The sequence below is a fragment of the Sarcophilus harrisii genome, chromosome 1 (assembly GCF_902635505.1).
Source record: "Sarcophilus harrisii chromosome 1, mSarHar1.11, whole genome shotgun sequence".
NCBI lineage: Eukaryota > Metazoa > Chordata > Mammalia > Dasyuromorphia > Dasyuridae > Sarcophilus > Sarcophilus harrisii.
In genome coordinates this window covers 48589736-48612621 of record NC_045426.1, presented here as the reverse complement: position 1 = coordinate 48612621, position 22886 = coordinate 48589736, and the positions used below count along the sequence as shown (strand labels likewise).

Genomic DNA, 22886 nt, shown 5'->3' with positions numbered 1-22886 from the left:
AAGAAGTATTTGATGTCATTCAGAATCCAAGTTACTTTTTTGCTTTGGTATCCTTATCTTCCAATATTTGCTCAGTTGGGTTAATGATGACAAACACAAAAGCCAAGAGAACAGAGGGGCAATGGATAGCATCCACTAACTTTGAAGATTTCTGCTATCATTTGAAGGGCTGGGGCAGAGATGGGACAAGGTTCTCTGTTCATGTTCTGAAAGATGGTCAAGAGTATCTAGCCTCCCTGTACAAGGATACATAGAATTTGAGCTCAGATTTTCTAGTCCAAAACTGGACCTCTGTTCATTGCTTTGGGAACAAAACCTTTGAGAACAAGCCAACTGGAAAAGTGTGAAACATTTTGAGGGAAAAAATGGGTAGGTTCTAACAGAGATGATGAAATAATAGTTTCTAATCTCCCTTTCATCCAGGCCAACCACAAGGCTCTCTGCCTTCAACATCCTTCAGGAAACTGAGTGATCAGAGGGGCCGGCCAATATTTCTGCAACATAGGTGAGGCGCTACTTATTTTTCTGATTTTCTGATACTTGATATTGGCCACAGAAAGCCCTAGCAGGAGATTTCAAAGCACATTGTATTTTCTATATTCCCTAAACTATAATCCAGGATCCCAGGATCTTAGAACTAAAAAGGAAAGGAACTCAGAAGCTATCTAGAATACTTTCCTTTTATAGGTGAGGAATATGAATGAATTGAAGTGACTTATCTAAATTAATAAGGGTCAGAAGTAGAATCTTAACACAATTCACTAAGTTGCTTAGAATATCACCTCCCCTGTTTCCTGAAGCCTAGATGGCCCCACCTTTTTTGATGAAATTAGCTCAGTCAGGGAGATGTGGGGCTACTGGAATACTTTGAATTTTCCTCATGTAAGGCAAAGAACATCCTCACTCTTATTGATGCAATCTTTGATTCCCAACCCCCCCTAGCTAATGTAAATTACCCTTTGACTCACAAATACTGGTCCCTTTGAATTTCAATAGAAGGTCCGGACCTGTCCCAGCCCCACTCGGATCTGAGCCAACTTTGGGGCTACACCCCAAAGCCCCTCGAGCTAAGTCTCCCACTTAAAAGGACCACACTGGGAACCCCTCTTTGCAGAGATTCCAAACATGGTCGCCATGTGAGGACCCTCTGTCCACGTCCAGTGCCCTCCTTATCTCTACCTTCACCTATCTCCTACTTCTAAACTCAGTAATAAACCTCTTTTATTAATCTAGCTCTCTGGGCCAATAAATGCTTTTATTGGGAATTCCGCGCCGCTACTAGACCTCAAATATCGCCGTATCCTTGCGCCGAATCCAAGGGTGTTGCAGGGGAACTCTGTTTGACTCTCTGTACTCCAAACCTGCCACTAGACCTTAACTAAACCCTAATTTCATTTAGGTACCCCAAATGTAGACCTCAACATGTGGTCTACACCTCAACATTATCACCTTCCCAATTGGAGTTGTATGGTGCCAGCTTTGTGTGTGTCATGTGGAATGGTAGAAAGATCATGTTTTACTGGGAGTTAGGAAGATTGGAATTAGGATTGTGCCTCAGGTACTGACCTATGAACCCATGAGTAAATCACACCTCCCTGATCCTCATCTTCAATACCTAGAAAATGAGTATAAGTTTTTGTACTAGCTACCTCAAAAGATGAGAAAAGTGCTTTGAAAAACCACTCTAGGGGCAGCTAGTTGGTGTAGATCAGCCCTGAAATCAGGAGAGCCTGAGTTCAAATCTGACTTCATACACTTAACATTTCCTGGCTGTGTGACCCTGGGCAGTCACTTAACCCCAATTGTCTCAGTCAAAAAAAAAAGTAAAAAGAAAGAAAAAAAGAAAAAGCAACTCCACAAAATTGTTAAAATTATTGAGATTGACTTTTTGAGTCTTTGCTTATACTATGTTTTATTGATTAGATGAGTGATTCTCAAAATTTGTTCTAGGAAATCCACTTTATCCTTTCAAGGAGCCTATGTGGTTAAAATGATTTTCCAAATAATACCAAAAAACATGATAGAACCCACAAAAAGCCAAGCTCTTCAATAACTTTAAGGGTGTAAAAGTGTCTTCAAACCCCCAAATTTGAGAACTGTTGGATTAAAATATTTGTTAAGCAGTTACTATATTCCAAACGTGCCAAATTTAGAGAATAAAAATACAACCAAAAAGAAATACAATTTCTGCCCTCAAATAATTTACATTTTAAGGAGAAAACCAATACATACAATGGAGCTGAAAAGGGGCCCTGTGAAGGAAAGGTCCTTGGAGGGAGGCCTGAAGGTGGAAAAGTCCAGAATGTGGAGCAGAGTCTCCTCAAATGCAAATTCTGGGAAACATTTCCCTTCTCCTTCTTGTCTGCCTGTAAAAACTACTGTGATTCAATGCCTATTTCTTTCTTTTTTTAAATTTATTATAGCTTTTTATTACAAGTTATATACATGGGTAATTTTTCAGCATTGAAAATTGCCAAACCTTTTGTTCCAGTTTTTCCCCTCCTTCTCCCCACCCTCTCCCCCAGATGGCAGGTTGACCAATACATGTTAAATATGTTAAAGTATAAGTTAAATACAACATTAGTATACATGTCCAAACAGTTATTTTGCTGTTCAAAAAGAATCGGACTTTGGAATAGTGTACCATTAGCCTGTGAAGGAAATCAAAAATGTAGGTGGACTAGGGTAGAGGGATTGGTCAACGCCTATTTCAATCCCTGTTTCCTCTATGAAGTTTTTCCTGGATATTCTCAACAGCAGTGTGCATTCCTCCTGTGAATTCCTACAGTTCTCAGTCATTTAATTTTGCATTTACCTTCTTTTTATATTGCCTGTACTCTCTCATATTTCTTAACTTCCAGCAGGAGTTGGTTTGTCTCAACAAGTAGGATAGATGGGCTACAGGCAGGGCAGAAGTGGCTTATTATGCTGGTCTTATGACTCGTACAACTAGTGTAGAACTAGGCACATAGTAGGTATTCAATTAATCTCTTTTGAATAAGTGGTTATGAAAGTTAAAAAATATGAGTTTCATTTTGTTTACCATCCTATGACCTTACATAATTAACTCAACCTCCTTGGGCTTTAATTGTTTTGTTGTTGGTAGTAGTGAGTTGTTTTAGTTGTGCCCAACTCTACATAACTCCATTTTGGGTTTTCTTGGCAAGGATACTGGACTTATTTGACATTTCCTTCTCCAGCTCATTTTATAGATGAGGAAACTGAGGCAAACATGATTAGGTGACTTGACCAGAGTTCCACACTTAGTAGGTCATGTTTGAGCTCAGGAAGATGAGTCTTCCTGACTCCAGGGCCAGTGCCACGGGCACTATGATGCCATTTAGCTGCCACTGGGCTTAGTTTTTAAGAAGCATGGCCTCTAAGCCCCGCTCTGGCTGTAGGATTCTATGATTCCTTGCATGCAAATGCTGGTGATGATATTTTGTAATTGTGTGATCTTGAACAAGTAACTTTTCAGACTCAGTTCTTCTTTTGTATTGGCTTAAATGGCTTTTTAGACCCCTTATATTCTTTCTTTCTTTCTTTCTTTCTTTCTTTCTTTCTTTCTTTCTTTCTTTCTTTCTTTCTTTCTTTCTTTCTTTCTTTCTTTCTTTCTTTCTTTCTTTCTTTCTTTCTTTCTTTCTTTCTTTCTTTCTCAATTGGGGTTAACTGACTTGCCCAGGAAGTGTTAAATATCTAAGGCTAGATTTGAATTCAGGTCCTCCTGACTTCAAGGCTGGTGCTCTATCCACTGCACCACCTAGCTACCCCAACCTCTAATATTTCTAAAACTATGGTCACTCCACTCTTATTAAACTAATCTATTATTTCTCATCAATGAGTCCAGGGAATATAATATCTCTTATAATTCTTAAAATAATTTATTTTCACAAACATTTATTAAGCCCCTCTTGTGAGCAGAGCCCTATGGTAAATATTGGAGGATACACAGTTTAAATATAGTCCCTGCTTTCATGGAGCTTATTGTCTAGTAAAGGGATGTGGTGCATAAATAATTATACTGCCTGATAAGCACATTAGGCAAGAAGTTGGTATGGTGGGTAGAGAAATGTGTTCAGCTAATAGCTCTATGACACTGCACATATTACTTAACCTCTCAAGACCCCAGGCAACTCTCTAGGATTATAAATTGTAGAGAAACTTCTCATCTGCTTTGGGAGAGGGATTTTCTTACATCAAAGAAATCACAAGTCTATTTCTAATCTCAAGAGAATTAGGAAGCCTCATTTGTGACATTCAAGGGACCAAAGATATTAATTAACTGGGGGAAATGGAGAACACTTTCTGGAGGACACAGCATTTCAATTGAGCTTTAAAGAATCAGTAGAATACAACAGAACAACGAGGGGCAAGTTGTTACGATAGGAGTTAATATGAAGGTCCGAAACTGCGGGATGTGTCAGTCAGTAGACTAGTTATGAAACTTAAGGGTTATCTTTGACCTTTCCTTTTCCCTCACTTCTATAGCTGATCACTTTGCTTCTATCTGGATTGCTGCAATAATCTTATAACAGATCTGTTGAATATCATGTATTCCTTTAAGGTCCAATTGAAGTGTTGTTTCCTCTCCAAGACTTTCCCTTCCAAGTGAACAGAATCTTCTTCTTCTTCTTCTTCTTCTTCTTTCTTCTTCTTCTTCTTTCTTCTTCTTTCTTCTTCTTCTTCTTCTTCTTCGCTTAGGCAATTGGGGTTAAGTGACTTGCCCAAGGTCACACAGCTAGGATGTGGTAAGTGTCTGGGAGCAGATTTGAACTCAGATCCTCCTGACTTCAGGGCTGGTGCTCTATCTACTGTGCCACCTAGATGCCCCCAGAATCTCTTCCTCTAAAGCTCTCCATAATACTCTTTCTGTACCTCTGAATTTTCTTTGTATCATTGTGATGTTATTTTCTTTCCCAATATCAAACTGTAAGTTATTTGATGATGAGACTGGTACCCTATTTGTCTTTCTATTATCAGTACTTTGCACAGTGCTTTGCTATTGGTAAACCCTTAAGAAATCTTTGGAGAATTGACATTTGGATGCCTGCTGGTTCCATTAAACCATTTCCTCTCATAGCATTCCCGTCATGACAGAGGAGATGGCCCGGAATGCCCTTCTGAGCTTTGTGAATTCCAGGTGTTGCTATGGAAACCGAGCAGCTGGGGAGCTGGTCATTCAGGATCTGAGGCAGCAGATGCTATACAGAGTAAGTAGGCTTCCTGATCAAGGAGCTCTGAGGGCCTCTCCTGACCACTGCTGGGATGGATGAGATCTGAGCATTGTCCAGTTCTTGTCCATAAGCAGGGATGTCTGTCATGCTTTCTGTGCCTGGGGCCATGCTTGGGAGCCACAGCAGAGAGATGCTGGTAATAGCTTGTAGGGAAAATGGATATAAACAAAGTGTTTATAATGTGTACATTCCTCCCTGAGAGCTAGTTAAATACTTGCCCTAAAACATGCTGCATAGAATGAGTTCATTTTTTTTTTTTGAAATTAAAACCTTAAAGTTAATTCAGTTTTGAGACTTTAGGGAAGGGAAGCATTTCGTATTACATCAAGTCACTGAAGGCATCCTGGGCTGTTATAAGATAGGAATTATAATCACTTGCTGAAGACTCCATGTGAAACATATTTATATGGCTTTATGAAGCATTCTCAGCTAATTCCAGAGGTAGCATCAGGTAAATATTAGTTTTCTTTTATAATTTATTCTCTTTGTAAAGATAATGATTATGAATTTTTTTCCTAGTATCGACTGGAGACCTTTAGTGAATCCAGGTTAAGTGAATGGACATTTCAACCTTATACTAGTAAGTAGATGTTGAGATATCAATTAAATTATGAACAACCATTCCTCTTACCCCCAGCAAGAAAAAACTGTTATCCTCAAGAGCATGCTAAAGGTAGTTCATAGCAGCTAACTAAAGTTGAATGCTAAATTTTCAGTTTGAGAATTTACACTTCAGAAATTAGCAAATACTACAAATTAGGCACAGTGGATAGAGTGCTGTGTTGGAATTAGGAAGACTTTTCTTCATGAGTGCAAACCTGGCCTCAAACATTAGCTATGTTTTTGCTTTTTTGCCTTTTTGCTTCAGTTTCCTAATTTGTAAAATGAGTTAGGAAATAGCAAACCACTCCAGTATTTTTGCTGTTGTTCTTTTTATTTTTGAATAGCTCTATGTTTAGAGGCAACTAACTGTATTAGTGGTATAAGCAACGAATGTGGAGTAGGGAAATATCTGGGTTGGAACCTTAACTTTAGCATTTACTAGTTATATGACTTTGGCAAAGTCACTCTGTAGTTGCTTCTTTTTTTCTTTAAGAAGGGAATAGCAATATTTGCTCTGCCTTCCTTACAGGATTGTTATGAGGGAAGTGCTTTTAAATCCTTAATGTGTTAGAGAAATGTGAGTTATTACTATGAAGCATGAGCTTCCTTTGCTCTTGGAATAACTTGGTGCAGAATTTAATCACTTTTGCGACCACAAAGTTCTAGGCACCGGATGTTTCCTTGGAGCTGTTCCATCAATAAATCTTGAAAAGTAAAGCACAAATCCAGGGTGACAGCCAATTTCTAGTGTACAGAAATCCAATGTAGGAAAATGTACATTTATAAAAGACAGAAATGAGGGAGTAGATCAATAATGATTTTCCTCTTTCTCTGTCGAGGTAGTCTATTGGAACCAAAGTTTAAATCAGCAAAAGTTTTAGAATGAATTTTTGAGGTCTATCTTTAATTCCTTCCTTTCAAAAAATTGAGTTTATTTTAATGAACAAAAATCTATTTTCTCTCCCTTCTAATTCTGGTGGGAAAAAGCAAAAGCAAAAAAAGAACTTATGAAAAAATTGGTAATCTAACAAACAATTCCTATTTTCAATATGTCCAAACATGTTCTTTTGTATATTTAGGTCATTATATGAGGTAAATAATTTTCTTTAGTCTTGATCCTCTGAAATGATGGTTGATTATTACAATGAATAGAATTGTTAAGTATTACAAAGTTTAAATTTACGTTATTTTTTATTATAGCACAAATTATTCTTCTGGTTTTATTCAAATAATTCTATATCATTTTATACATGTATTCCTAGCTCTCTGTTTCTTGTGCCATGATAGTATTCTTTTTCATTCAATACCACAATTCATTCAGCTCTTTTCCAATCCACGGATATCCCTTAGTTTCTAGTTCTTTTCCAGCACAAAAAACATATTTCCTTTTTATTTAAGATATTTGGGATATAGATTTAATAATGTTATTTTGGGATCAAAGGTCACAAACAATTAACTAACTTTAGGGGCACAATTCCAAATTTCTTTTTCGAATGACTAGACCAATTCACAGCTCCACTGAGACAGAATCAATGCATCTATTTCTCCCAACTTACTCCAACATTTATAATTTTTCTTTTTTGTCAACACTTCCAAGCTAATGAATATGAAATGGGATCTCAGAGTTCCTTTGATTTGCATTGTTCTAATTACTAGTGATATGAAACATCATTTCAGGTACTTGGATTTCTGAATTTGAGAATTACCTGTTTATACCCATCAGTGATTTATTAATCAACGAATGACTTTTTTTTCTAATAACTGGAATCCTCAGATAGCATGGAAATGAAACCTTTACCAGAGAAACTTAAAGTAATTTTTTCCTCCTTACTTAACTCTTTGAGTCTCTTCTTTCGTTTGTTCCACCATCAATCTGCCATGTCCTAGTAACTCTGATATACAAAATGCCTTTTCCTCTATGAGCTCTCTTGGTCTCTCTTGTGGAAAATTCATATTCACTCATGCATGAGCTAATAATTAAAGTGTTTTTTAAAACTAAGACCTAAATTACACCTAAATTCTGAAAAGCTCCTCAAATCCACAAGAATTATAGAATCTCTGTCTAGACTAAATCATATTCCTTAAAATATCTTCAAAATAAACCATCAAGAAAGCAAATATGGTAGAATTTCAGAAACTGGAGGAGAGATTTTTATCTTGCACACCTTTCTTCTTCCCCTCTTCTCCCATGGGTGAATTGTGGGCACTATTCTTCAAAGCACAATACATGTGCTTCATAGTATGGTATTTTTTACTTGCTCAAATGACTTAACTAATGTTCCATTTACAAATTTCTTGGAGAAGAAGTCAAGTCTAACTTTCACTCTAACTCCAATCTTTGCTCTCACTTTTAACTCCAAACTTAATACCAATATATAAACTGGACTCAACCTAAAATTAATTCTAAGTAATTCTGGGCCACAGTTTAATGGCTTTCCTCTTTTTTTAAAATTTAGATCATTCAGTAGATGGTCCAACAAAAGGAGCATCTCCCAAGCCTTGGGACATCAAAGTGCACATCCCTCCCATGTTTCAGGAGGAGACTAAGAAGTTTCAAGTGCCACACTCCTCCTTAGTCAAGGTAATGTGACAATAAGCATAAACCAATAAACCAAAGCATTTATCAAGTATTTAGAATTTATCCAGTATTTAATTTAGCATGTTTCAGATACTGTGCTAGACTAAGGACACACAAAGAGAAAAGTAAAATGCTCCTTGCTCTCTAGAAGTTTACACTATTAATAGGGTAGAAAACATATGCATATATATGTATATATGTGATACATGTACATGTTATATATATTATATAACATATGATATAAAATAGACAAAATAATTTTAGAGGGAAAGTATTAACCACCAGAGAGATCAAATAGATTGCAAGCCCTTTGAGGACAGGGAGATATGTATATGTGTGTATACACACATATACATGCATATATATGTGTTGATACACACATACATAATTTTTTTTGCCTTTCTTTATATCTTTAGTGCTAAGGTAAGTGCCTGGCCCATATAGGGGCTTAATAATTGTTTATTTACTGACTGAATGATAGTCTCTCACATTTAATGATCTTCTAATTTTTGAGACTACCAGATATTGAAAATTTCCTTACCATGAGATTCTATAAGAAAGAAGTTATATTTCTTCCTACTTCTTCTTTTCATAAGTGGGGAATCATTGATTTGTAATGATGCATATGTCAGACCTTTTTTCAACATATTGATTGGTTTTTCTGAAAAAACAGTATTTTCTTTTAAACTTAATTTTTGTAGACTCTTTGGGATGACTTTTTGGGAGAGGAATGGGAATACTTTGGGAAATATTGATGATATAAAAAACAAAGAAAAATCACACACTCTTGTGGCTACTGCATTCACAGATCTTTTTTACAAGAAGGAGAAAAAATGATAGGTAAGTAGAAAAATAAGGCTGAAGTGTTAGGAATAAAAGACAACTGAAAATCTATAATAAAACTAAAACATCTTCATGGATATTATAAGGAGAGTAAATGGGAAAAGAGAATATACATTATAACTTTTTGCTGATCAAATCATTGGGTAACATTCAATAAGCCTGGAGTCTTCCAGAAACAACTCTCATATATTTTCTTTCTTTCCTGCCATTATCTATCTACCACATTCAACCATTTGAGTTCTGCTTTTAACCCATGCAGCAGATACTATAATGTACTCTTGTTCTCATAAGGGAAATTTCCATATTTCTATCCCATAAAAGAATCCTCAAATGGCTATATGTTCCTTTGCACATTATTTAATTTTAGTGTTATGGGCATCTCTCTTACAGTTCCTTCTCAGAGAAGGAACTAATCTGCATCAAGAGAGGGAGCTTCCTCACCATAGTCCCTACACTAATGAAATCACAAGCCCAATTCCTATTGTTATACTGAATAGAATCTCAGTTAATCAAAGAACCTAAGAATCTCATTAAGCTCAATCGACTGTTCTGTTTCTAGCATGCTCTTTTTCCAGCAGACTGTTCAGTGTGTTGTTTTCAGAATGAAATAACTGATTCACTCATCAGGGTTCAAAAAAGTAGCTTTCTCCTCATTGCCAAATATAGATAGCTTCCAGCTACCAATGGTTAGTATTCCAAGAAACTTTCAGTTCCATTAAAAAGTTAAGGAGCTACCTGTGAGCTCATCTGGGAAACCAACCATTATCTTTGACACTATTTCAATGGGAAAATGCTTTCTGGGATAAATCTTGGTAGTCTGAGAACATAGCTTCTCTCTTCTTTTATTGTTTGTATGAGGAATAATTTTGTGAAGTTTTTATTTTCTTTATTTTTTAATTTATTTTTTTGAAGAAACAGGATAAGGAAAAAAAACCAAAATCAATACAAAATAAAATGGATCCAAAGGAAAAAAAACAAAAGCAATACAAAATAAAATGGAACAAAAGAAAAGAGAACATTATCATGTGGCCAGAAGAACATCAGGGAAGATTCAAAGTATATAACAACAAATACCAATTTTAAAATATATATATATATATATATATATATATATATATGTTAGAAGAAATCATATTCATGAGTGTCCATCTTTTCTTTACTTCCTTGTAAATTGTTCTTTTGCTTTCTGCTGCACATCTTTTTTACTTTATGCTTTTTCTCCCCTCTTTTCCTATTTACTCCAAGCAGGTTATAGTTAAGAAAGGATATATTTACATATACATATGTAGATTTATACATATACATAAATACACACACACACATATAGAAACACATATATCTCCCTTTCATCCCCTCACCCCCAAGCAAGCTACAGTTAAGAAAAGATATATTTATGTATACATATGTAGATGTATACATACATATACACCCTCAGATACACATATACTCCACATGCATATATGTCTTTCCTATCCCTGCTCACTCTTTCATTAAATTCTGCTCTATAACTTGGCTTACTATTACTTAACTTCCTCCCACTCAGGGATCCTTCCCTTGTCTTCTTCCCTTACCCTTTGCTTCTCCAACCACCTATTCCTCTTCCTTTATTTCTTTATAGATTTTGGAGGGTGCTATATTTTTCATGCAATATGTTGCCTATTGAACCCATTCCTAATGTGAGTAGGTTTTCAGAACTATGAGACCTCCGCCATCTAATGCCTGTATGTCTATTCTTCCTCTGTATCTCATTTGAATAACATAATTATTATTTTTACCTTTATTCTGCTAATTTTTCTTTTGAGCTACCCTATTGTTGATGTAAATTTTAAGCATAAAGTATACATTTCCCATGTAACAAGACATAAACAATTTGTCCTTGTTTAAACATTTTGTCCATGTTGAGTTCCTTAAAATTGCTCTTTCATCTTGACTTTTATATATTAAATTTTTTGTTAAGTACAGGTTTGATTGATAGAAAGTCCTGAAAATCTGCAAATTCATTGAATGTCCATTTTATCTCATTCAAAATTATAGTTTTGCTGGATATGATATTTTGGCCACAAGTCTAGTTCTTTTGTTTGCCTGTAGTATAATTCAAAAACCTGTGGTCTTTTATTGTAGCTGCTGATAAGTCTTGTATTATTCTAATTGTAGCTCTAATTGTAGCTGAATTGTTTTTTTCTTATTTCTTACAAAATTTTATCTTTGATCTGGGGGTTTTGAAATTTTCCAATAATATTCCTGTGTTTTCCATAAGGGATCTTCTTGAGGTGGTAATCAGTAATTTTTTTCTATTTCTATTTTTTCCTCATGTTCAAAGAATATTCAAATTTTAAAACTCTTAAGAACTTTCATCAATGCAATGATCATCATGATTCCAGAGGACTGATGAAACAGGCCATCCACCTCTTGAAAGAGATTTTATGAACTCAAGGTGCAGAATGAGACACACATATATTTTAGACATGATCAATGGAGTTCATTATATTTGACTAAGTATATTTGTTATAAGCATTTAGTTTACATTGTTTTTGTTGGAGGGAAGGGGAGAAATATATTTTAGTTATTTTAAATAAGTTTAATTTAAAAAGAGTTTAGAAGAAATTAAAGTCATTTCTAGTCATATAAAAAATGCTCTGTCAGTATTGATTAGAGAAACGCAAATTAAGACAACTCTGAGGTACTACTTCACATCTCTCAAATTGGCTAAGATGACAGGAAAAGATAATGATAAATGCTGGAGGAGATGTGGGAAACTGGGAGCTATTGCATTGTTGGTGGAGTTGTGAAATGATCCAATCATTCTGGAGAGCGATTTGGAATTATGCCCAAAGGACTATCAAACTGTGTTACCCTTTGATTCAGCAGTTTCTTTACTGAGCCTGTATCCCAAAGAAACCATAAAAAAGGGAAAAGGACCCATATATGTTTGTAGCAGCTCTTTTTGTAGTGACAAAGAATTGGAAACCGAGTGGATGCCCATCAGTTGGAGAATAGCTGAATAAGTTAAGGCATATGAATATTTGGAATATTAATATTCTATAAAAATGATCTATAAGTAGGATGATTTCAGAAAGGCTTGGAGAGATTTACATGAACTGATGCTGAGTGAAGTGAGTAGAACCAAGAGAGCATTGTATAAAGCAACAAAATTATGTGATGATCAACTGTAATGGATTTGATTCTCTTCAATAATGAAGTGACTCAGGACAATTCCAATACACTTGTGATAAAGAGAGCCATCTGCAGCTAGAAAGAACTATGTGGATTATAACATAATATTTCTACCTTTTATGTTTTTGTTTGCTTGCTTTTTTCATCTATTTCCCCCTCTTATTGATCTTATTTTTTGTGTGTTGCATGATAAATGTAGAAATATGTTTAGAAGAATTATAGATGTTTAATCTTGGATTACTTGCTATCTAGGGAAAATGATGGTGGGGAAGGAGGGAGGGAGAAAAATATGAAACACAAGGTTTTGCAGGATGGATATTGAAAACTATCTTTGCATGTATTTTGAAAAAAAATTATAAAATGGAATGTCTACTATAGAATTGGTGGTAGCTATTCTATGGAGGCTGCCTGTCCCCTGAAATTGGGACATCCCTTTCACTTTGAGCACAAAATTGCTCAAATATATCTGTAAATTAGGTGCTCTTCCATAAAAGTTGTTTTTTCATGTCCCATAATGGCATAGAAACAAATTTCTTAAAGCTTTGGCATTGGAATATGGATCCTGACTTAATGAGCTGGATGACTTAAAATAAATACCTGGTAACTAAACTGGTAGAAAATGGTCTGCTTTGCTCAGCATGGAGATATTTGTTACCAGTAAGTTGGCTATCAGGTGATGAATTTTTTTTGACCACGACAACCCCTCAGGCCTATCTCCTATAGAATGAAAATGTTGAGAACTCTGTCACCGAGGGAATAGCCACATCAATGCCAGCAAGGATCTTTGGGAGCCTTGTAACAGTTTCTTCTATTAGGACAGTTTGACCCACAGAAAATATTATGCTTTCAGGATTGCCACAAATGCCAGGGACGAGGACGGTACAAGTGCAGTGGGTGCCATGGGGCTGGCACGGTAAGTTTGGGCCGTTCTTATTTGAAGTGTTGACCATTTCTATATTCAAGAGGTTGGTTTTCGTGGCCTGGGTTGAAGATTGGGTTAAATCATGCAAAAACTAGTAGGAGAGAACAAATGTCCCATAGTGGAAATCACATAAAGTCAGAGTATTTAGAAACTGGGTGTGGAGTACAGGAGAGTGGAAAATTCATTGACTGACCCTGGAGTCTGAGGACCTGGTGTTGACTCTTAGCTCTATCGCTTTCTAGCTCTTTTTTTTTTTTTTCACTTTTGGCAAATGTTTGAATGTCTGTGACTTACTTAATAGCAATGTGGTCTGGTTGGATTATGATCCCTTAAAGTTCCAACTCTCTATGATTCATGGGAGATAACATGATATAGTAGAAATATATTGGATTTGAAGACAGATATTCTGGACTTATATCCTATTCCAGATGTTTATAAAGTATATGTGACTTTTGGAAAGTCATTTTAATTAATTGGACCTCATTTTTTCTCATTTGTGAAATGAAGGTCTTGGAGTAGATAGGGTTTGTTAAACTTTTTCTATTTGCAACTCTTTTTCACCTGAAAATATTTTACATAACCCTGGGTATATAGGTATATGAAATATGCATACAAATAAAATATTTACTAATAATAAATCTTTGTTGTTATTGTTGAGGCAATTGAGGTTAAGTGACTTGCCCAGAGTAACACAGCTAGGAAGTGTTAGGTATCTGGGACCAGATTTGAACCTCAAGTCCTCCTGACTTCAGGGTTGATGTTTTGTACAATACACCACCTAGCTGCCCCAATAATAAATCTTAATTTTGCAACTTCCACAATCAGTTATGGAGTCATAAGTCACAGTTTTAAGAAGCTGGGATCTACATATCTTCTATGGGACTTTATTGAGAGGTTTGTGATCTTATGATCCATAAATGAGGAAGTTAATTGGTGACCTCTAAAATGCCTTCTAGCCCTAAATCTGAGATTCTATGATTTCAGCTCTACTGATTCACACAAATCAGAGACAAAGTCATGTCTCATAGTTATAATTTGATACATAATAGACCAGAATGCAGCTAACTATGAGTTAGGCTATATTAGCTATGTTAACATTGCCCATCCCCCATAATATGTGCTTCCTTCCATCAGCCACCATGTTTCCTCATGATTTCTAACAAACGACTGGGTGCTAGTCAAGTGTTGACTTGGGCGCTTTATTTTTAGATGCGATGTGCATCCTGCAGCGGGGCCAAACGCAAGGCTAAGCAGTCTCGAAGATGTCAGGTGTGCTCTGGTTCTGGGAGGAAGAGGTATGTAAACTGAAACCAGCTAGTCTTGAGAATGAAAATGAAGTCCCCTTCTAGGGGGACTTCTAGGCAGGCTATGGAGGGGTTTCTGTGAATGATCTTTGGATTTCCAAAACATTCTCTAAATCAATGATATCAGACTCAAATAGTAATGAATTTCTGCTGGACCCATATTGATTTAAACCCCCCCACAAATTATCATTATCTGTTATTTTTCATTTTAAAAAATTTGTTAAACATTTCCCCATTATTTTTAATTTACTTAAATCCCCAATTTTAATCTGGTTCTGCCAGACTTGGGAGTTTTGTCCCTCAGGTTAGAGTTTTGACATTTCTTTTCTAAAGCTTAGCTTCTAAAACTATGAGTTTCATAACAATGTGGGGGGTTGTAAAATTATTATTTATTATCAGTGAATGTTTGATTTGGATACTCATTTTATATCCCTATATACCAAGAGATGTGTAAAAATTTATCAGACAAAAAGGTGTTATAGATGGAAAAAATTACAAAGTTTTTCCCTAAAGCACCCGATTCGATATCTACTGATATATCTGCTCATGTCTTGTCTAGCTTTTTCATGTGCTGAAATCTGTCTCCCATGACTCTACTCTAAACTTTGTGAGGGTAGGGATAATGATTTCTATTTCTTTGTATCTTGTGCTGCATCTAACAGAGTTAGACATTTGTTAAAAATGTTTAAATATACCTGCCACCTTTTTCATAAAAGTTCTTTATGATTTTTCACTGAGAAATAATCTCTCACTTTTCTGAACTCTGAAAGTCCAATGTCCATGTTAAATTGTATTTCACACTATCTTTTGTACTATTTATCAACATACCTAATCTCATTACAAGATTATAAGCTTCTTAAATCTAGAGGCAAATCTTTCATTTCTATTTTCCATCAATACTGGACTTTTTATCTGATAGGCACACAATAAATGAACAAAATGTGAAATAAAGGGAGAAAAGGAGAAAGTGAAAGGTTGAAGGGAAAGCTTTCAAAGGAAAGGTAGTTATTGAAATAGGAAGAAAGAAAGGCTTGGAGGAAGAAAAATAGAAAAGAGGAAAGAAGAGAAGGAAGAAATTAGGGCAAGAAGAAATTGGGACTGAGATAGGAAAAGAAGGAGAAGAAGAAAAGGAGAAAGGGAGTTAGTGAAGGCAAGAATGGAATAGAAGAAAGAAATTGAGATAGGAGGAAAAACAAAGATTGAAGAGGAAAAAAGGGAATAAAGGAAAAGAAAGAAGAAAGAGATGAGAAGGAAAGAAAAGAGAATGAAGAAATTGAGGCAGGAGAGGCAGCAGTTGAGGAAGAAAAGAAAGGAATCGAAGATAAAAGGTCCTGTGAAAACTTTGTAGGATTCTCTAGCTCAAGATATTTTGTGATATTATTGATATTTTCTTCTTAGGCTTATGTAAGGATATTGTTTCTGAATCTAGTTTCTTTTTTTGTCCATCAACAAGTTGTAATATAATTTTTATCCTATAGAGGTGTATTTGTTTCCAAGGAAAACCAAAGGTGATACCTGTAAACCAATAGTGCAAAAATTACCACCCAAGGTCATGCATCTTGATTAAGGTAGAACCTGGATGTGTATCCACATCTCTTGATTGTGCCGTGCAACCCTGTGGAGATACTGTTGCAGTAACCACACCTGTGATTTTTACAATTTAGAGCCTACTGAAGTTAATAAGGGTTCTGAGAGCTTTCTGAATCAGAGTTAACTTCCTACTGGTTTATGCATTATGATGAACTTAGAATGGATACTATAGAGGCATTCAATACTAATGACAACTATTAGAAATTTGATTTGAGGGTCTGGAGAGATTATACTAATCTTTTCCAGCACTGCCAGGAAGCTATCATCCTTCTGGCCTAGGTATTCACATGTTTCCTGGATTAATTTCATATTTATAGGCATTGTTTATATTGGCAACAGGGATAAAGCAAGACTACAAAAAGCAGCTTTTCCATCAAGCCAGTGTTTGCAAGTTCAAATTTACAGACATAAGAATCTAGAGATTGCATAATATACTGGAGCATTATTCTTATGTTCTTAGATGAAGGGGCCTTCTGAAGCAGGATTTGGTCTATTTAGTTGGTACTGAAGTCTCCGTTGTGTGGATGGGGGGAGGGAATGTTTGACCATCATTACTTTGTATAATACTAGCATCAAAAGGTTAAAGCCCATACTTTCAAGGACCATCAGATTCCTCAGCTGACTCATTTAAATTTACTCCCTGAATAATCTAATCACATATCTCTTAAAGTCATGAATAATTTTAATGACTTCCTGCCTGCCTTTCTCTTTCCCTCTCCTCTTCCTTCCTTCCTTCCTTCCTTCCTTCGTTCCTTCCTTCCTTCCTTCCTTCCTTCCTTCCTTCCTTCCTTCCTTCCTCCCTCCCTTCCTTCCTCCCTTCCTTCCTTCCTCCCTTCCTTTTTTCCCCTTCTCTTCCTCCCTCTTTCTCTCCCTTCTTCTTACAAATACTGACTTAGTCAGCCCAAGCTTATTACAGAAAAGTGAATTAGACATGGCAATCGACCCTATGAAACTTATCTTAAAATTGACTGGACACACTTCAATGAGTACTTCTAGAATTGATTTTTTTTTGCATTCCAATTTAATGTTCACCAAGTCTATGTTAGCCATGATTTCCTAAGATTTGATCTTATTTCCTCTTGAGATTGAAAACAATACTTTAGATTTCTGAGGATGCTGAAGCATAAAAAATTTAAAGCTGGAAGAAACCTCAAAAATGATCTAGATGAGCCAACAAGACAAAAAGCACTTATTAATGGCAGGTACTGTGTTAAATGCCAAGAATATAAATATAAACAAAAAAAGGATAGTCCCGGTCTTCAAAGCTTACACTGACTGAAATGGGGGAACAGAAAATTGTAGAAGGAAACTGAAAAGTTGAGGGGAGATTACCCATCTGGGTACATAGAGTCAAAAGCAGAGCCTTGTAAGGCTCTACTGGCCTGGGCCTCTCCCCAAAATGAAGGTCCCAGGAAAAATTCACCAATGGAAGAAAAGGCCCAGAAAGGTAGACAGATGTCCTAAAATGAGAAGTTCCTAAGCACTTTTGGAATTTCCAGTGTGAGAAGGTAGCAGAGGAATGGTGGCAAAGTTCTGAAATCTCAGAAATATAACTGGGTTAGGATCCTTTACAAAAATGAAGACCTCTTTTGAATGCCAAAAAAAGATCACAAATTTCTACATGATAGTATGTGTGGTATAATGCATTCATTGATTGAGAAAATATATGCTAAAAGATACTGCGAATTTATTAATATTCTTAGTTGTATATTTTATTCATCACAATTGAATTTATACAAATTTGTAAAATAGTAACATAAATGTAAATTTTGTACCTGTAATTTCACCTGTGTGATGAGTTGTTTTCATGGATATTGTTCTCTTAATAAGAGGTCCTCAAACTACGGCCTGCAGGCCAGATATGGCAGCTGAGTACATTTATCATTTATCCCCCTCCCCCAGGGCTATGAAGTTTCTTTAAAGGCCCACAAAACAAAGTTTTTGTTTTTACTATAGTCCGGCCCTCCAACAGTCTGAGGGACAGTGAACTGGCCCCCTATTTAAAAAGTTTGAGGAGATAGTTGATTGGGAATTGAGTGGTTAAGTAATTTGATCAGAGACTCTTAGCAAGTATGTAACAGAGACAAGACTTGAACTCTGGTTTTTGAGAATGCAAAGTCAATCCTCTAGCTGCAGCATTACATTGATTCATTTATTTAGTTGACAGAAGATATGTTTGCTTATTTGTGAGTTCAAAGACCTCTTGTAAAAACTCTTATTGTTTTTCTATTTCTATTGATTAGAGCAATGCAAATTAAAATATTTCTGAGGTATCCTCCCACATCTGTCAGATTGTCTAATAATGGACAGAAAGGGAAAATGATAAATGTTGGAGAAGATGAAGGAAAATTGATTGGGACAGGGTTGATGGAGCTGTGAACTGATCCAACCCTTCTGAAGAGCAATTTGAAACTATGCCAAAAAAGCAACCAAATTGTGCATATACTCTTTGATGCAGCAATACAAAAATTAGATCAGTATTCCAAAGAGATCATAAAAAGGGAAAGGAACCAATATGTACAAAATATTTATAACAGTTCTTTTTGTGATAGTATAAAATTGGAAATTAAATTTCCATCAATTAGGGAATGGATGAACAAGTTGTAGTATAGGAAGTGCTATTGTCCTATAAAAAATGATGAGCAGACAGATTTTTTAAAAATCTGGAAGACTTACATGAATTGATGCTGAGTGAAGTGAGCAGAACTGGCAGAACATTATATATGACAACAGCAAAACTGGACCATGATCAACTATGATTGACTTAGCTCTTCTCAGCAATACAATAATCCAGGACAAAGGAATCATGATGGAAAATGCAATCCACAGAGAAAGAACTATGAAGTCTAAATGCAAATTGAAGCATATAATTTTCACTTTTCTCTGTGTGTGACTTTTCTGTTTGTTCTGTTTCTTCTTTCACAGTGTAGAAATATGTTTACATGATTGTACATGTATAACTTATATAGGATTGCTAGACATCTTGGGGAGAGTTAATGGGAAGGAAGAAGAAAAAAAAGTTGACACTCAAACTCTTATAAAAAGTGAATGTGAGGGGCAGCTAGGTGGTGCAGTGGATAGAACACTAGCCCTGAAGTGAGGAGGACCTGAGTTCAAATCTGGTCTAAGATATTTAACACTTCCTAGTTGTGGGACCCTGGGCAAGTCACTTAACCCCAATTGCCTCAGCAAAAAAAAAAAAAAAAAAAAAAAAAAAAAAAAAAGTGAATGTGAGAAATTTTCAGATGAAGAAATTAAAATCATTTTTAGTCATATGAAAAAGTGATTTAAATCATTATTGATAAGAGAAATATGTAAATTAAGACAACTCTGAGGTACCATTATACCTCTCAGATTGGCTAAAATGACAGGAAAAGATAATGATAAATGTTGGAGGGGATGTGGGAAAATTGGGACACTAATACATTATTGGTAGAGTTGTGAACTGATCCAACCTTTCTGGAGAGCAATATGGAACTATACCCAAAGGGCTATCAAACTGTGCATACCCTTTGATTCACTAGTGTCTCTACTGGACCTGTGTCCCAAAGAGATCATAAAATGAGAAAAGGACCCACATGTGCAAAAATGTTTGTAACAGTCCTCTTTGTATTGGCAAGAAACTGGAGACTGAGTGGATGCCCATCAGTTGGAGAATGGCTGAAGGAGTTATAGTATATGAATGTTATGGAATATTATTGTTCCGTAAGAAATGACCAGCAGGATGATTTCAGAGAGACCTGGAGAGACATGAACTGATGCTGAGTGAAATGAGCAGAACCAAGCTATACAACAACTACAAGATTATGTGAATGATCAACTGTGATGGACATGGCTCTTTCAACAGTGAGGTGATTCAGGCCAATTCCAATAGACTTGTGATGAAGAGAGCCATCTACACCCAGAGAGAGGACTGTGGGGACTGAATGTGGATAACAACATAGTATTTTTTACCTTTTTTGTTGTTATTTGCTTGCTTTTTGTTTTCTTTCTCATTTTTTACCCTTTTTGATATGGTTTTTCTTGTGTAACATTGGATTACTTACTTTTTAGGGGGTGGGGGGAAGGGAGCGAGAAAAATTTAGAACACAAGGTTTTGCAAGGATGACTGTTGAAAACTATCTGCATATATTTTGAAAATTAAAAGCTATTTAAAAATGAATGTGAAAACTATTTTTACATGTCACTGGAAAAAACAAAATACTATTTGCTCTTTTTCTGAAATAATAGTAACAACAATAACAACAACAATAATAATAATACACCTCTGTTCTTTCCTTCCCCAGGAGTCTATTGTCCACAGATTAGAAGGCACTTATTTTTAAAAGAAAATATTTGTTTTCTTTCACCCAAGCTAGAAGGCCACTAGGCCATGTCCAAGTCTAATCCCAATGTTGGTTGCCTTGGATGTTTTGATCCATTCTATTTCTGATCTGGATTAATTTTTTTTTCTTTTTAGGTGACCACTCAACTCTAGGGGCTCTTTGTATTGATGTCAGACTTAGTTAAGCTACCTATTTGGTTTTATCCATACTTTAGGTCAGAACTCCCAATTTCAAACTATTCATCAATTTCAACCTCCTCTTTAGCTGAGATTACAAGGGACTGATATCATTCTAGGGTGATCTACTGTTTTATTATATGCTCTTCAGTTTTACGATGAAGAAAGTAATGCTTAAGAATTGAAATGGCTTCCTTGCTTGCATAATGGTGTTGATACAGTTTAGTTGTGGACTTTCTATAGCTATAATACTAAGAAAGCTTGAACCTCTGACCATGGTTCTAAATGTTGAATTTTAAGAAGGGCTACTGAATAACGCTGTCTTAATATAATATTTGGTCATAGGGTATCAGGAGGAAAGTAGAAACATCAAATCCATGTCTATGTTACTTCCATTATTGTTATTTTCCTTCCAAAGGTGCAGCACCTGTTCAGGTAGGGGGAACAAGAACTGTGCAATATGTAAGGGAGAGAAAAAATTATTGCACTTCATCCAGCTGGTCATCACCTGGTGAGTGGCAAAAGAAGATAAGATTTTTGGTTATTTTGGCAGCTTTTAAGTATCCATTTTGTCAGCACCTATCTAGCATAAACTATAGTGGACCCTAGCTATGAATTATTTAATTTTGCCAATGTAGTTTGTCAGATTAGACAATTCAATCCCATAACATTAATTTATCCCTATCCCTATTCTCCCACAAAACTTCTCTCCCCATAGAGTTTGAATGGGTCCCTTAAATTATTCATTGATTTACCACTTAAGGGACCCATGAATTCAGTGGCTCACTCCCTTTTTGACTATTTTCATCTTTTTTTCCCCCTGGCCATTATATGTGGATTTTAAAGACAAATGTCCTATGTGCTGAATCCCTCTAAGTTAACTGCTACATGTTGGGTTGGTATCAGGTATGTTTCTGAGTTTGCAAGACTTAGAATCAGAGAGGTTGTGCTCTAGATTTATTTTATGATCTATAAATTAAAGGGTTTGGGCTAGAAGACCTGTTAGGTATTTTCCAATTTCTTCCAGGCAGGGTATTACTCCAATTTCATAGAGGAAAAAGCTGAGCCCCAGAGAGACTGATTTTCCTCACTTCTGAGAATTCAGTTTTCTTCTCTCCCCTCGCCCCACCAATGCATAGTTTTATTCTTCATGGCAATATAGAACAATGGAAAAAATGTGCTGTATTTAGAGGTAGAGAGCCTAGGTTCAAATACAGAATTTTCTACATTATCTATGTGACCAGTTTCCTTATCTATAAAATGAAAGGCCTTTATGGTCCTGTCTAATTCCAAATCTCTGATTTATCTGTCTATCATTAAAGCCTGTGGTGAAGGGGAAAAGGCAAGGAGGAACAGTATGGAAACATATTTAGTTGTTTTGATTTTGTAATTTTGTTCTGTGTTTTATACACACACACATATGTATATAATTGATGTTCTAGGGAAATGAATATTAGTATTATCAGATCACTTTCCACCAGAATAGACATTTTTGTGAAAGAGAGTTTTAAGTCCTTGTTTTGGCCAAAGTTCTTCAAGATTTTGAAGTTTCAGGATAGGTTGAGCCAATGAAAGGATAGTGAAGAAATCAGCAGTGCATCTTTCAGAAAATTCTTGGGAATCCCAGTCATAATCACCAGGCTTTTGTTCTCCTCTTCTAGGAAAAACAGCCTGTTTGAGTTTGTCACTGAGCACCACATGAACTTTCCCGAGGAGCTGTTGGTTAAAGTCAGAGGAGAAAATATATTTAAGGATGAAAATGTAATGGTGAGGACAGATAAAAGAAAGTAAAGCAAAATTTCTTTTTAAAAATTCATATTTCTATTATGCCCAATTTTCCTTTTTTAAAAATTGGACTTTTTACTGCTCATCTCACATTCGATTCCACTCTCCAACTCTATGGCTTTCCATTGTTCCCCAGGGGTCAGAAAAGTTCTCCCTCCTCATCTGCACCTCCTAGATTTCCTGGCTTTCTTCAAGATTAAATGAAACCTCACTTTTTGCAACAAGACTTTTTTGCTCTCTTCCATTGCTAATGTCTTCCCTCTGAGATCACTTACAATTTACATTGTGTAAATCTTGTATGTACCTCATTATTTGCATATGTTTCCTTTATTAGAATGTGAGCTCCCCGAGG

General features: G+C 35.8%; 1 protein-coding gene across 1 annotated transcript in view; it reads left to right on the top strand.

Moving 5' to 3' along the window:
• The first annotated feature begins 407 nt into the window (after positions 1-407).
• The window catches only part of SSUH2 (ssu-2 homolog), a 37526-nt gene continuing 15047 nt past the window's right edge, over positions 408-22886 (top strand). Inside the window, exons 1-8 of the mRNA XM_023498145.2 lie at positions 408-505; positions 5081-5210; positions 5754-5814; positions 8294-8418; positions 13283-13345; positions 14564-14649; positions 21168-21260; positions 22411-22516. Of these exons, the coding sequence (XP_023353913.1) occupies positions 5091-5210; positions 5754-5814; positions 8294-8418; positions 13283-13345; positions 14564-14649; positions 21168-21260; positions 22411-22516 (654 nt within the window). The 5' untranslated portion in view covers positions 408-505; positions 5081-5090. The remainder of the gene's footprint in view (positions 506-5080; positions 5211-5753; positions 5815-8293; positions 8419-13282; positions 13346-14563; positions 14650-21167; positions 21261-22410; positions 22517-22886) is intronic.